Source organism: Macrobrachium rosenbergii, chromosome 5 (genome assembly GCF_040412425.1).
Source record: "Macrobrachium rosenbergii isolate ZJJX-2024 chromosome 5, ASM4041242v1, whole genome shotgun sequence".
NCBI lineage: Eukaryota > Metazoa > Arthropoda > Malacostraca > Decapoda > Palaemonidae > Macrobrachium > Macrobrachium rosenbergii.
Genome location: NC_089745.1, coordinates 51863017 through 51879490, shown reverse-complemented (window position 1 = coordinate 51879490; position 16474 = coordinate 51863017). Strand labels below are relative to the sequence as shown.

The 16474-nt window shown below is 37.5% G+C and overlaps 1 protein-coding gene across 10 annotated transcripts in view; it reads right to left on the bottom strand.

Annotated features, from left to right (window-relative positions):
* Positions 1 to 2072: 2072 nt before the first annotated feature.
* Positions 2073 to 16474, bottom strand: part of LOC136838776 (cell adhesion molecule Dscam1-like) — a 470432-nt gene continuing 456030 nt past the window's right edge. For 3 of the 10 annotated variants that reach the window (XM_067104281.1, XM_067104282.1, XM_067104285.1), the window contains 9 exons: positions 16260 to 16427; positions 15837 to 16039; positions 14702 to 14813; positions 12978 to 13085; positions 10126 to 10257; positions 9771 to 9893; positions 8678 to 8930; positions 7309 to 7418; positions 2073 to 6079 (listed from right to left, as the gene is read on the bottom strand). In XM_067104281.1, coding sequence (XP_066960382.1) covers positions 5982 to 6079; positions 7309 to 7418; positions 8678 to 8930; positions 9771 to 9893; positions 10126 to 10257; positions 12978 to 13085; positions 14702 to 14813; positions 15837 to 16039; positions 16260 to 16427 — 1307 coding nt within the window. In that variant the 3' untranslated portion in view covers positions 2073 to 5981. The other 7 variants (XM_067104284.1, XM_067104286.1, XM_067104287.1 and 4 more) reach the window with 5 other exon arrangements.

The following is a 16474-nucleotide window of genomic DNA, read 5'->3' as shown; positions in this document are numbered from 1 at the left end:
GTTAATATGACGTGGGGATACAGACAGACCGAAGGATGATCTCTCTAAATGCACAGTTCCTCGTTGGGGGAGTCGGTAGAGTTGTCGGCTAGCACTCTGCTAGGCCCTAGTTGGAGTCTCCGGCCAGCCAATGAAGAATTAGAGGAATTTATTTCTGGTGATAGAAATTCATTTCTCGCTATAATGTGGTTCGGATTCCACAATAAGCTGTAGGTCCCGTTGCTAGGTAACCAATTGGTTCTTAGCCACGTAAAATAAATCTAATCCTTCGGGCGCCAGCCCTAGGAGAGATGTTAATCAGCTCGGTGGTCTGGTTAAACTAAGGTATACTTTTTCTCTAAATGCATATTTATGCAGGATGGTCTACCTTAGGCCAAAGCAGACTGAAATACCTTTAGCTGTGTACGAATTACGACGACGAGGTAAGAGTCACAAGACATGCTGACAAATAGACTGATGGACGGTCTACTGTCCTGACAGTCCATGCGTGTTTAACCGAAATCCTTTCAACTGAGTGAGTAGCTGCGCTGATAATGTACGCATAGCCTACGTATTCACAGGCATACAATATTCCTTTATTTTTGTGAAAAGTTTGGTCGAAATCCATTCACCTTCATAGGAACAGGGCGATGACATGTTCAGTGCAACAGACCAATATATGGACTGACGGAAGGACAAATCCCCTTTCTACAATTGTATTCATGCTGGTTTATCTCCCTACCGTTGGAAGGAAATCCCTTTAACTGTGTAGGAGTTGTTAAGATGACACGGCAGGCATGGCAAACACTAACTAACAGACCAACGACCATCTATGCACGATGGTTTACTCTTGTACAAAGTTTACCCGAAATCTCTTTACCTACGTAGGAGGAATTGTGATGAAAAGGTAAGCGGAAGATACCCGTCAAAGGACAGAAAGATAGATAATCTCTCTTCGTGCAGATCTAAACATAATATGGTCTTCCTCTGGTTGTGATGAAGAAGTAAGCCTTACAGACAGACTGATGGACGGGAAGACAGACAGACGGACAAACAAATGAAAAGACTGTGGTCCCCCATTTGTAGGCAGGGGAATAACAAAAAAACAATGAAAGGAAGTAATTCACAAACATGACAAGTGGAATGAAGTTATAAGGGACATGAATAATATCTGACTGCACTGGCAGGCTTATGAGGTTTCTCACTGTACCAAAAACCGATGCATTTCAAATTTCTCAGGTTCATAAAACGATAAAGTTCTTCCATACGCTACCCCTTAAAGGATGCCGAATCAGTTCTAGTTGACTCAGGTATTTAAAGCAAATTTAGAGGAAATTACAGCTAGGGGCCGAAGGAAAGCTGCAAAGAACCTTAAGTAATCCCAACAAATACCGTTTACTAATCAATTCACTATGCCTTGGGAATAAATTTTCACCCCAGGGGAATCATAACTTTTAAGTGCTTCTGTGCTGGCCAGGACTCGAAGCATGGCCTCATTTAGAAACAAAGAAAGACTGTAATTCTGACCACCCGGCCATCAAGACAAACATGGGTTGATATCGACTCTGGTGTATTGTCTGTTGAATTCAGGTTCTGTACTCACTGACATTCGATACCAACCCATCTCCATCGGGGCAGAAGCATATCAGCTGTAATTCCTTTTCGTGTGTAATTATTCCTCAGCTATAGTGAATCTGATATCAAACCGCAATTGTGGCTTAATATTTGTGAATGTAAAACAATCACACACACACACACACACACACACACACACACATACATATATATATATATATATATATATATATATATATATATATATATATATATATATATATATATATATATATATATAGTATATATCATGTCACATACACCGTGGGATTTTTATAAAAAAATTATGCCACAATACCTGGAGAATAACTTACACCCGAGGGAATTTTAACTTTATTGCTCTGACCCGCCAGGATTCGAATCGTTGCCTGGTTTACAAACAACGACATACATATATGTATATATATATATATATATATATATATATATATATATATATATATATAGTTATAGTTATCGCAAAAGGAAATCAAACCGCCTTTATCTAAAACATTTATTCAATGGATTCTTATTCACAGATGACTGCAATGTATACACACTCAGCGGTGGAAATAATCCCAAACAGTTAAAGCTCATTGGTAGATGATCGCGAGAAAAGGGAGGAGACGGTTTGTGCCCCGAACGAAGAGGGGGAAAGAGCTTTTTCTGACTCCTGTCAACAATCTTAGGAATGGGTGAAGCAGCTCGACTGAGTCTAAACTCATACATAAACATCAAAGCCGTTAAGATTTTCGTCTATGAGCTATAAAGGTGTCGTCTTTTAAATATCGCCGTTTTCGAATGCTGCTGGCATTGGGTACAGAAATGATGAAATTTTGGCAGCAGGATGATGTACCTGTTATAACTAACGTGAGTGCCACCTTTGTGATCAAATTTCCCAGTAAGTTCCCCCAAGATCAGATTCGTAAGAAAGTAAGGCTTACAAACTATGACATTAAAAAAAAAATAAAGTCGAGAATTGTAGACACTATGTAATCGCACTCAGAAAATTTTGACAACTGCTTCAGGGTATAATTCGGCATTTAAGTCGAAAACAAATGAATTTAACTACAGGAAAAGGGAGTGATAACGTCTGAATGGGTGGCTAAGCTACTATACTGAGACAAAGTTAAAAACTGTTTGCGTTTACTGTCAGTCCTAGTGGTCAGTTTTCTCTTTTCAAATTCCTATTTCTTTCGAATATCTGTCTGTAGCAAATGATCTAGAGTAGAATGACATAAGACAGCTCGACGGAGCTGTTATCCATCCACTAAGTTATTCGAACCTAAATAAACTACGTCAATTGTAAGTGCTACTAGTCCAGGAACTGCTTGTCACCAAACCTAAGATTGGCCAGGAACAGCTACCTCCGTCATCCCACTGACATGGGAACAGGATGGAATGAATGAATGATGAAAGGAATAGACGAACGGCAATAGTCACAAAGAGAGAGAGAGAGAGAGAGAGAGAGAGAGAGAGAGAGAGAGAGAGAGAGAGAGAGTTGAGACTATGACGGGAAGACTTGGTGATCATGAGAAAAATTTCGTGATGGAAAAAAAGAATACTATAGCATCATTCTGCCGTGGAAAATACAACCCCCGCCCCCCACAAGAAATTAGAATCAGATTGAAAACAACACTTCATGCAAAGCGAAAAATCGAAAAGAAGATGGAGAAAAGGAACAGGGCATTTACACATTCAACATGGATCTTATATAAAACACACCACATAAGTCTATTATTATAATAATAAAGTCTGAACCATGATCCTTAAAGAGACACATTGGCTTTACGACTGGAAAGTTTTCTTTAATGTACATCAACATCAGAAGTGAGAGAGAGAGAGAGAGAGAGAGAGAGAGAGAGAGAGAGAGAGAGAGAGAGAGAGAGAGAGAGAGAGTTATTTTAATATTGGCTCAGTATAACAAAAAAAAAAAAAGTCTTTTGAATGTTCAGCGCGATTGTCAAATACTTTCATTTTGTATTAAACTAGAGGGAGAATATTATTATATAAATGGGTCCTAATTGACCAGTCAGAAATTCCTACATGACCCTCACTAAAAAATACTATCAACTCGTGAAATTTGTAGCATTTGGCCAAATGTACGGAGAGAGAGAGAGAGAGAGAGAGAGAGAGAGAGAGAGAGAGAGAGAGAGAGAGAGAGAGAGAGAGAGAGAGCTTTTCTTAATGAAAAATGAAGACCAACTGCCAATATACCTATTTATACAAATTACAATTTTTGAATACTGGAGAGAATTCCGAGGGAATAATAGTATTAAAAAAATTGACTTCAATTAAAAAAGATTTTTTTTATTTCAAAGAAGCACATTCACCGAGAGGATCAATTATAGGAATTCCTTTCTTATGAAGTCTTCTCTCATTCCCTTAAAAAATATATACAGATTAGAACCTATTAGGACCCATTTATTTCGACACTACAGCTACACGTAAAATGTATGAATCACATATTGTTGTTGTATTTCATGCCAGAAACAGCACCACAACCGTAATACAGCAGGCCATGTACTGAAGCCCCTTTGAATAAAAACCATACCTGTACGACTTCTGTCCCAACCTTAACATCTCTTGCACGCTCGTGAACCGACTCCGAAGCTCTGCATACAACCAACTATTTAACAAACAGGTAAAAAATATATATAACTGCACTGCAAAAGACATATACACCAAGCCCTGCTTTCCTATACACCGATTATCTATACAAGTTCGTCTTGAGTGACAATAAGTAAATAACTATTATCTTTAATGAGATATCTGTAAAACACGTGAATAATCGGTTCATTCCCAGATAATCTAACCGAATAATTATATATTAACATTAAAATATAACGCTATTGTCAACATCTATTATAATCAATGACCTCTTAGTAACTAACGCCCCTTAAAACATATAACGTATGTGTAGGTCTATAAATCTTTCAACAAATAGTATAATTCGACGTAAATGAATAAGAAAATAAAAACCCATATATATATAGTTGCATACTTCAACAGTTTTAATGATTCATAAAGTAATTAATGGATCCAATTATACTAAGTTTCTTGCCTTTTGTTCTACCCGGTAATTAAATGTATAATGATTGTTTATCAAATGGAATACTTTTGATTATTTACATAAAAAATTCTTATGAATAATCTTGTATAATATAGTTCTCTTTTATATCTATGTAAAAGATGAATAAAACGTTATCTCTTACAAAAGTCTAAAATCTTAATAATACAAGCCTATCATTCAACAGTCATTAGACCACAATATTTCTATACATCCTTATCGTTCCTTTCTTGTCTTGGGACAAAACGACTTGTCTGAAGACAAAAATATATCACAATGGCTCCCTATCACAAGCTACACTGATGTCTTGACAACGTCTTCGCCACTACTACAGTGTGTATATCTTTGTAATTACTGGAAGAATTGGCATTAGTTTTGGATATGGCTTAGATCTGATACGATTTTCATACGAATACAGAAAAATGCTTTAAAGCACAAAGTAATACGACTGGAATACTGGGGTGATTTAATTAATTTGCGCTTGACATACATTTTTCCTTACTTTGTATTATATTCGTTACAATTTAAATCTAAAGCATTTACAAATTTAATGTCAGTACGTCTAGTGTTACCACTGATATACACAGCACAATACAGGCCAGGATATGACCAAGACATAAGCATAAACCGCCTATCACTCAACTATTTCTCATCCCTCAAAGACGTCCTAATAATTGAGCAATTATAAGAATACACAATTCGACATGATTGTATCATACTTTTTTTTTTATTAATCACAAAGATATTAACAGTAAGCACACTCATATACATGATGGATATCAACTGGTCCACCTTGCCCATAGGGAGTGGTCTTTTTCTTGCAGCACTTTGTAAATGGCTCACTCCTTCAAAAACTATTCCTGTAAAAGGTTCCCTTCCTCAGGCAGTTATCCATTCACATTGTCCCTCTCTATGGATTGTACCAAAGGTGGTTTTGTTTACTCCTTTCAAGCAATGCGACTCAACTCGAAATTTTCCAGCAGAGCCTGACCGAGGAAACTTCCATAAGACTGGGAATAAACGTCATCCAGAAGATCAGAGCGAAATCTTGTTCCATCACAACACTTGTTTTCATGAGGCTGCTTTCCAGACAGCACAGGCACTCACTCTCACAACCTCGCCACAGCAAACAACATTACTTTCCGTTATATAAAAATGTTACAAAAAAAGAAAGACATAAACAGGTTTGGTGGTCCCTTGGGAGTATGACCATCTGATGAAGAAGATTCTTTCGCGAGAAATTCGTTCTTGTTAACTTTTAATCACTGAATCAGGGCTCAGTATACTGTAGAATCGTCGAATCTCTCTAACCCAAGGCTTATAACGGTTATAATTGATGTCAGAGAGCGGTGGTGTAAACCTTCGGGTTCTTCCCGGTGTCGAAAACAATCTTCTCCATCTCGAGGTCGACCATTAGTTGATCCAGGGGCTCAACACCTGACAGAAAAAAATAAAAAAACTGATAAGCAATATAAAACATCACGGGAAATATATAGGACAGCTATAAAGATATTAATCAAACGTTCTTTATACGGGCACCTAACCTTTCCAAAGAGGAAAATCAACAAATGAATAGACAGCACAGTCCGTTGGTTCCTTACTATACAGGGAAAACTGAGACAGGATATGAGATGTAACTGATTCTATATGGTGCTTATATATATATATATATATATATCTATATATATATCTATATATATATATATATATATATATATATATATATATATATATATATATATATATATATATATATATATATATATATATATATATATATATATATATATATATGACTTTTTATCACATCACCGTGAGTCATATACAGTCAGTAAGCTACAAACGTCCATTAATATCAATTCGCTCTATCTCGAAATAATATATTTTCATATATATTTACCGAAGGGAATTTTTAGTTGATAATAAGTTCGTCGTCGTCCCGTGGGCCCACGGGACGACGAACTTATTATCAACTAAAAAATTCCCCTTCGGTAACATATATATATATGAAAATATATTATTTCCGAGGTAGAGCGAATTGATATTAAGGGACGTTTAGAAGCTTATTGATTATATATATATATATATATATATATATATATATATATATATATATATATATATATATATATATATAATATTTTTTTGAGAGTGCAGTTATGTACATACACATATATACAGTGAACATATATATACAGTATATATATATATATATATATATATATATATATATATATATATATATATATATATATATATATATATATATATATATATATATGTATATATGTGTATGTACAGTACATATCTGCATTCCCAAAAATTTTTTTGGAGAGATGTACACACACACACACACACACACACACACACACATATATATATATATATATATATATATATATATATATATATATATATATATATATATATATATATATATATATATATATATGCATATGTACATATCTGCACTCTCCAAAAGACTTAATAAACGTATATAGCATAGAGAATAAAAAAAAAAATATTCCATTCATTTCTTCAGGTACAGACGGACGAGAATCTATAAATAATACGAGATAAAGACAACACATCAAAACTTCGACCAAAGAATGGGCCAAGAGCCTTTGACACTTTCTCAGTGTGTCACCCTACCTTAAGTATATTACCTTTCTTTGCTGATGGATGATCACATTCGGCCTCTGAGAACTCTAGTGTGTGCCTGCGACTGTAGGCCTCCTCACTGCCAGCGCTGGGCCAGCCATCAGCATACTCCGCACTATAAAGAGAGTTTTCGTTTAGAATACATTTCACAAAAATAAATAAAACGTCCTTAGCTATAAGACAGTACAGTGCTAAATGCTCGCTTACTTTCCTTATATTCCCTGCGCATCTACAGCAAACTTGACCCTCATTGTTCGCAAGAGTCCCAGAGATATAATAACCACGGGAATGAGACTTCTTGAGCCACTGAAGATCTTGTGAACCATTGATTGCCACAAAATTGAAAAGCTGCCAAGATGATTGAAGTCAGTAATATCAGTTCATGGACGAAGTGAAAAAAAAAAACTGATAGCCAAGACGGAAGTCTTTAAGTCTCATAACAAACATTATTAGAACACACCCCACAGACACCAAGATAACACTCGTCGTGAATATTATGATGTGCGCATTATTTCAGAGGTTTCACGTCACGTAACAAGACTACAGAAGACAGGAACGATAAAGACAATGAGAAATATGTCACGGTCATTCAAAATATCCTTGCGCTAGTAGTTTCCTTTCCATTCTTTCTGGTCTTGCTTTATTAGTGCTAATTTGTTAAAAGCGAGTTCATAATCTGAATACAGATTTTGCGTTAATACATGATGATGAATTATTTCTTTTAGAGTATTTTATTAATATTTGTATAGAGCTTCTGCAAGGACCACACAAGCGTGAGTAAATGAACATTCACCAACGAATGCACGACTATGATTGTGTCGGGGTACAGGATCAATGGCGATGGCAACAAACAATCAAATCTTCACCGAACTGCACCAGAATTTATTCACCTGCAGAAGTTCGTCCAACAAGTGTGCTCATTTAAGATTTATTCAAATCTGGTAATATATCTTAAAGATATTATGTTAAACGCAGGCTACGGAAAAAGCATCACCTCTTCCCAATTTCGTTACCCGAGGTAATTAAAACAGAGTTTTGTCTTGGTGACTCTCACTAAGAAACATTTTAAACTTGGCATGAAAAAATTACCTCCAGGTTAAATGTTAATATTAAATAAGAGCGTTATAAAACAATCATAAAGTTGAGGCAGGGAGCGGCACAGGTAAATAATATTATTTAGAAGAGAATTTCAAGAATTTGTTCATTTTACTAAATTTTTCTCACTTCATACTAATAAAGGCTGACTAGCTTACAGTCCATGCCTTAATAAAATAGGATTGGACGGCTTGATCCATACTCACAAATACAAAACCATCATCTATTTTCTATACCTAACCAGTATCTTCGTTACATGCAAAGAAAGAATTTCAATACCTGTTACTCTCTGTTGAAGAGAGAGGTGGGGGCGGTGGCCCCTGTTTCTTGACAGGCCTGGCGTAACTGTAATCAGGATCCCCTCTGGAAGGCCTGTGTCCTTGTTGCCTGGCATTAGGTTCTTGCCCCCTGGGCGGTCTCCTATGAGAGCGGGACCCCTTGGCCTCATCAGAGCTCTCCTCGTGACTCGTTGTTGATTCGGTGCGAGACCGACCACCGACCATGTCAGCCACGGTTGAATAGTCGCCATCAGCTGGAAGAGATTTATTTATCAGAGCGTTTAACAACTTCAGACCATAAATAGAATGCGTAAAGTCAAGGTTACGTTGCAAATGAAATGAACAGATGCACGTGTACATTCTATCTGCAAAGAGTTGTAGATCATATATAATTTGAAATACAAGACAAAAACGTCACCAGTCAAACTGCTACTAAATTTCCGTACAGTTCTTCCATTCCCTTCTTGACCAACTGTTATTTTGCATAATAATAAAGACTAAATGGATATATAATGACCTCAAGTAATCACCTCATCATCTGACTTATTACACAGCAGGTCAGTGAACAGGTAAAAGATAGTTGATACTAGTATTTCTTCTAAATGCTGGGAGGTGTAGTTCTTCGGTTACAATATACACTGAACAATGAGAGGTAAAACTTAAACTTCAATGTGGCTGATATAATATGAAAACAACAAATAACTCAAACTAAAGGGACGTAAGGGCAAACCTAACCAGCCCCATCTTCATGTCACTCCGTAGAATCATGTCATGAACACAATAACCACAAATTAATAAGTTTCATTAACCATGATTCCAATCAAATTCCATGACTAAAATATCGGCAGAGTATCGTATATAGTTTTTAACAAACGGACCTTCTTTTACTTGTCTTTCCATTAGTCATTTTTGGCCCTAACCTCAATTTCTTTTTTTTTTAAAGGTACACTAACCTGTCAAAATATAAACTACATCCACCTTAATCTCTGTACTAAAATATCTTCTCCCGGTTTCATTTGATATTTTAGCCTATATGACTCAATACGTCACCCTACTAGCTCGCGTTTCAGTTCTGTAGTAGATCCAGCACTGACCTGGTTTGAAAAGCGCAGGAACCCTCAGAGCGCGAGAATTTCCAATAGCTGCACAAAATGAGACCAAGTCGGGCTCAGCTGTCGTATCTGATTCTGTGGTAACCTCGCTACTTGTCGCAACACCTGCGGGAAAAATCAAGAAGAAAGCGATTGGACAAAGCTCAATTCTTTGCCATCAGCTTCTGGAGGGACTTAAGTAACTGTATCTTCTATATAATCAATTCCTGTAGTGATGCTAGAATAGAAACTGACAAGCGACAATCTGCATTAAAGAATAAAAACTAGAGAAAGAAAGATGATAGGCAATAACAGTAAGAGATATGTAGGTCTTTTCAGAGAAAGCTTAAAAACTCACCACATTTATTTCTTCGGCCTGATTCAGGCGTCGTGGGTGTATCATTAGCGTGGGCATGATACGCTCTCACAAGCTCCTCGTGGTTGCTGCTGACTGACGTCACAGATGACCCACTGGCTTCCTTGCTGGTAGCTGTTGGTAAGCAAAGGGTTCTTTAACATTACCACCTTCTATAATGACAAAACCGGGTTACCTGGGAGGAGTGTTTGATTTAACGCTATGTAGCCACTCGCCTCAGACAGAGAGAAATTGAGATAAGAGGGAGACAGGGTCTTGACTTAAGATCTTCAACGAGATGATTTAGAATTCTCGTCTTTAAAATTTGTGAGGTTGAGGGAAGCAGTGTGTATTCTACATTTTATCATCAAAAGCGATAAGTAAGAATGAAGACTTAACTGAAAACAAGCTACAGCTACAGAAGTTTAACTGAAAATAAAAATAAAGCAATAGACATAAAACTTAAAAAAGAATCTTCCATTTTACCGAAGTATAACACTATTCGGCTGAACCCATCTAATGCCGTTCCCATTATACATCTCTTCAAAGGCTTTATTTCATTCGTTCCGGCCACATTTTACCACACGTAATACAAATTTATGCTATGAAGCCAATAGATATTACAAAGAATTGACCTCGCCTTTGAAATGAAATAAAACATGGCAAGATATGAATACAGTAACTTCTTTGAAAAAGGTTAAATTCTTATACGAAACATAAAAAAAGTGATTGGATGTATTATTTTCCTCAATCAGACCGTGAACCTATCTTACACATAATACAGAGTATTCTTCCTTTAAAGAACGTTCGAAATGCAATATCAGATCTTGAAAAATAAAATATATGCACACCAAATGGATGAAACAGTGGTTCAGAAATACTACGGTTCAAACACCAAAATTAAAGGCTTCTACAGCGTATTTTTGTTCAACAAGATATCAAGAGCGTGCCTCAGGTGAGTGTCAAATTTCAATAACACAATGTCCACCAAAGAATATATGTGTATGTGTTGCTTGTACATTAACCAACGCAAGCAATAGTAGTTCTTGAGACTCCAGTGGTTCACAAAGATTGGGTTGCTGGGAGACATGTCCTTGCGTGCCCATGACGCATGACTATAAAAGATCAAATTCACTAGTTTTTACACAAAAAAATTACAGCTCCCTCTCCTCTGCTCTAGTTACTAAAGAAAATTCTGGGATATCACCTTATGAAATACTGTTCATCTTGGAACGTGTTACACCAACACAAAAGTTAACTGCTTCAGGGGTTTAAGGGATTCGTGAACTAACTAGAGCAAGAGGAATGATAACAAGCAATCCGTAGATTGGGTAAGATGAACTGAATCTACAATTCCTCAGATATATGAAACGTCACATTTCAATACATGATTGTCCTGGACAACTTTGCCAAAGAGAATATCTCGAAGATACTGTCTAAGGAAGCTCTACATCATGCAAACAAACTGCTCTACTTATGTAACTGATTCTATAAGCCTCTTATCAGCTCTACTGATATCACGGTCATGCTATCCTATGGGCAACTACAGACTAAAGTACTTCAGACTGGAGCAGTCACTCACATGCAGTTCACCGGGCACATGATAAATTTGGCTAAATCGAAAATTTCTGACCAATTCTGTTTATCAAATAAATGCCAAATGAAGTTATACGGCAGTTAAGAATTTCATTTTTTCCTTGGCACTCATCTCCTAACTTTTTTTTTTCAGAAGTCTAAAGCAGTATTTTTTGCACGGAACTAAATCACGTTTTATTTAGCAAGCTTTGACTCCAGGGCAGACATTTATGGTTCTGGATATGATCTAATTCTTCACCTTTACATAATGGATAGTAATCTATTCAAATTTCATGAATCAGTAAAAGTTAAGGACCAAAAAGTAAATCATGGGAAATGTAATCTACAGCATCAGGAAAGACGAGTGATAATCTGCTATTTCAAATCGGTTCATGAATACTAGAAGGATATACATCTTGAATAGATTTCCCCCCTTTTTATAAGGAAAAACCTATCAAGAAATCTTTCACAATACATCACGGTTCATACAACATCAGCCGGGTATATACTATTTGCTATGGGAAGTGATTTTGAATGTGCAAGTTAGAGATAAATTGTGAGAAAAACAATCATAAGAGGCAATTTTATCAGAGGTGCTACCAGTAAGTTGAAACGCTTAGCATTTCACGGAAGCGTTAAGATCAGCCGCTGAAGAAATGAGAAGCATTTCTCTGTCTACAGACGTCATATCACCTACGAAACATTTACAAGAGCTGAGGCTACATTTTTCTCTCTCTATTTTCTGGTGGAGTTCACGACAAGAGTGAAATCGCAAAGAAAATCCAGCAGATCTGGATGGCAAAACAGAATAAATTCACATTTTAGAAGGATAAGTATGTTAATGTTATTGGCTTTCTTTTCTGAACCATTTCCTCTCATGATTCAAAATATGAAGACATGAAATCGATACGGAACAGCATCACATAACATATATGTCAGAAAATGTTCATCAAAAGCACGTTACTATTAATGATGGGTGACAGACGCAGAAATACATGCATTTTATTCATGGACGTCAAGTATTCTTCTACGGTCATGCAGTTCTTTTTTTCTCTTATCGTGTTCCAGACTGCATTTTCCATCAATACTGCGGTCACGATATTAACTTATTTTCTTGGGCAGCGAGGGACAAAATTTTGGAACCGTGAACGCTCTCTTGTGCATTGGATTTTGCCAGGAGTCTCTGAAAGCATGCAGCAGCAGCAGCACGTGCAGATGATTCGAACCTTGACAAAGAGAAGGTTCTGCACTTACACACACGCACGCACACTCACACACACCTTTCTCTGTAACAGAGGGGCACCTGGAGACGTTCTTGCCCTTGGCTGCCTTGTTGCTCTTATCATAGGTGTGGTCTGGTTGAGCTGTACGAGAGGTCGGCGGCAGGCCTGCAAAATGGCGCCCACTTCAATATTGCTGGCCAAGCTCGGTGTCTCTTCTTGGAGGCGCGCAAAGGGTCAGCATGCAAGTTGTAGTAGGCAGGTGAGAGTTGAGAGTTGTCGAGGAAACGGGTGCAGGAAGGTCTTGGAAGGGTGTAATCAGGTCAGGTCATGGTGAAGGACAGGTGACTGTAGCGGGTAGTGGTTACCATGTGCGGTAACTAATGCTGATGGTGACAAAGGTCATAGAAGGAGGACAGTGATATTTTGCACCATATAAAGAAATTGAGGTCGAAATGATGTTATGACTGCAGTTAGTGGAGGCATCTAGTTCAAAGTGATTGAAAAATCCAGACAGGGCTGCCAGGGAAGAGGGCTTGAAATCTGAGGCTGACAGGAAGCACGGTGCATGAAGGAATCGGCAGAGGATTAACGTGCTTTTCTTTAGGATTTGAGTAGGCCTAAGTAGCAAGGTCCTGGTGAGTGCCACTGAATTATTTATTTCTTTTTTTAAAATCAGATGGGTGCAGGAGAATGACAGGATCAGGAACAAAGGTGCCTGGTGTACTTCTCTGGTTCAGGTTAGTGCTGTACTAGATGAGTGTGAGCAATGCTCTCTAAGTCTGTATCTGAGCTACCCATGCGTCATAGTGGTTGGGGCAAATAAAGCTTCGAAAATAAAAAGAGGGACTGGGAGGCTTGGAAAGGGATCATACTAATAAGATAGGGGCGGGAGTAGTAAAGGCCACTCTTAGGCTATATCCAAGATGCTTATATAGTAATTATAGGGTCTAATGATTAGTCATGACTAGCCACTTTGTAACCTAGGGTGTCGTGTTGTATGATAAAGAAAATAAATCTATATAAAATGCATAAATTTCTCTATTTATTTGGTAACAATATCTCGCTATGTACATCATAAATGCTTACTGACTAGTGTTTTTCCATAAATAAAATTCTTCTCTCTTCTAAAACTAAAATTGATTCTCTTCTCTTTAGGCGGCTCTTGGTGGGTGGAGGAGGAGATGCAAAGTTGGGGCTCATTAAAAAAATAAGTCTACCACAAAGTCAAAGGTGAAACACCCGTATTGAAGGGCTTACTGATATGGAATATCAAGAAGGAAGTAATGCATTAAATACGAGCTACTGGCGGGGAACGCTGAACTTTCAACGGAAACATAAAAGTATGAAAAAGGGAAACGATTTGGGAAAAATGCATTAGTTCTAAATCTCCTCCTTCAGTTAGATTAGGTCACAGGGGTTAACCTGGTCCAAACCGAGTAAAGTGAAAGAGAGAGAGAGAGAGAAAGAGAGAGATAGACAAAGAGAGAGAGAGAGAGAGAGATAGAGTGGCTTTATTCTAATTCCTTTACGACTCGAGGTCCTTACAAGATATAGAGACTTATTTAACAGTACTTTGTATTCAGGAAGTGTGCAGGCTCTTGAGCCCGTGTAAAAATGGAAATGTCAGCGGAGTAAATAAAATAATTCATCTATACTGTGTCTCTAAATATCACTTGTATCATCTTATTGATATTCTGAACCCTAATGGGGCAGTGTTTGGATAATTTGCGAGTGTTAGCAGCGGTGCAGGAGGCATTGTGGGGTTTGGTGAATACTCTCACCTCCGTCAGGAAGTTGTGGCCCTTTTCTCTTGACCCGGCTGTATCCGGACTCCACCACACTCGCCACGGGCTGTAGGAGGGAGGGCATCAGTCTGGAGTTGGTGTCAGCACGCTATTTGAGAAAGTAGGTAAGAGAAACGATCCTCAATACTAACAAGATGGACATGATGTTTATCTACTGCTTGTGCCTTAAGAATACGAGGATTCTTTCTCTTTGGTTCCTAGACGTTTGGAAATCTATGACTAAAACAACTTAAGGATAATAAATAAAAACCGAAAATTTTAAGTGCCCAGAAAACTCAAATGACTGTTGACGCCACTCAGCTAAAGCGTCATAAGGGTTGCTAAAGCTGACTGACTTGTAATGCTTATGCCACATTAATATGTAACTCTTCTGGGAAAGAAAACCAAATAACTAAATATCACTTATATATTACATACACTACCATCTTTCATAGTCTCCCATGAAAATGTTTTCTATACCTCACTTATAAAAAGAAAACCTTTAATTTTTGGGTAACTAAGGTAAATATCTCCCCGAGTTGAATGTTTGTTGCGGACAATCTCATACAGTGAAATCAATTTTTTTTAACCATACTGTGTCCAGCAAAATGATTTCACTGTACTGCTATTTTTTTTTTTACTAAGCTTGATATTCAATATATTTATTATATCCATCCCCATTAAAATAAATTAATCGGTTACACAAACTCGCCTTGTCTCTTATAACCTTGTTTCACAGGAGTACGAACCTTCAACACTGAAATAAAGAGGTTTACTTTCACTACCTGTTGAGTAACTTTACCAGATGTGTTGGTTAGGCCTGCGAAATTAATAAGCACTTACTATTCCGTTCCTGCAAACATACCTTTTGTACACAATCACAAACAGGCTAAACCCAGAAAGAAATAAATATAAAAAATACCAATTCTTTTTTAGATCAAAAGGTATTACCATTGAGACTGAAAGGCACGATTCACTTTTCCTACACGAAGTTACCAAATTTACTTGATCAAAATTGTGTTCAAAACAAAAAGTAAATAAATAAATAAAGCAGCTACATATAGAGATCCAGTTGAGGGTGTCCTTAAGCCTGAAGAAGGAAGACAAATACTTTGCTTTTCCAGTGACTAACCGAAGGTAGGGGCGGTGGAGGTGGCGTTTTGTTGTTCTCTCCGGGCATCCTAAACGTCGCGTAGGGTGAAATCTCATCGTAGGACCCCAGGGGCAAAGTCGAAGGTGTGTATGCCTCTAGGATCTCGAGGCTGTGACCCCCCAGCATAGTATCAGAGGTCAGCCCCGAGTCAGGGGTCAAGTCATTGTGTACGTGATTTACCTCTGTGTGAAAGCGAGTCTTTCATTATCAAGGACCGTACATAACACAAGAGAAAGTACATTTACCAGACTTATTTTACCTTCTATAAGTGACTGTCCTCACAAACCGTCCCAACAAGCAACTTTTGCATTTGCCGCCGACGGTAAAATAGAACATGATTGAATTCCATGCAATATATTCAATAAGAGCAGCAGAGAACATTGGCCGTAAAAAGAAACGTACCTTTGTAAGTCTGTGTCTGCGTGCGAGTTCTGCGGCAAGTGTAGGCAACAGCCACACAAACAGCTAATAGCACCAAAATGCAAGCGATAACTACTGCTACTAAAACATGTGAATCTAAATACCAAGGAGGAACGCCAACGGGATCGTGGACGATAGGTGACAATGTTGCTGTAAAAGAGAAAGGAAAAATTGCGATAAATTCTGTTGTTCGGAGC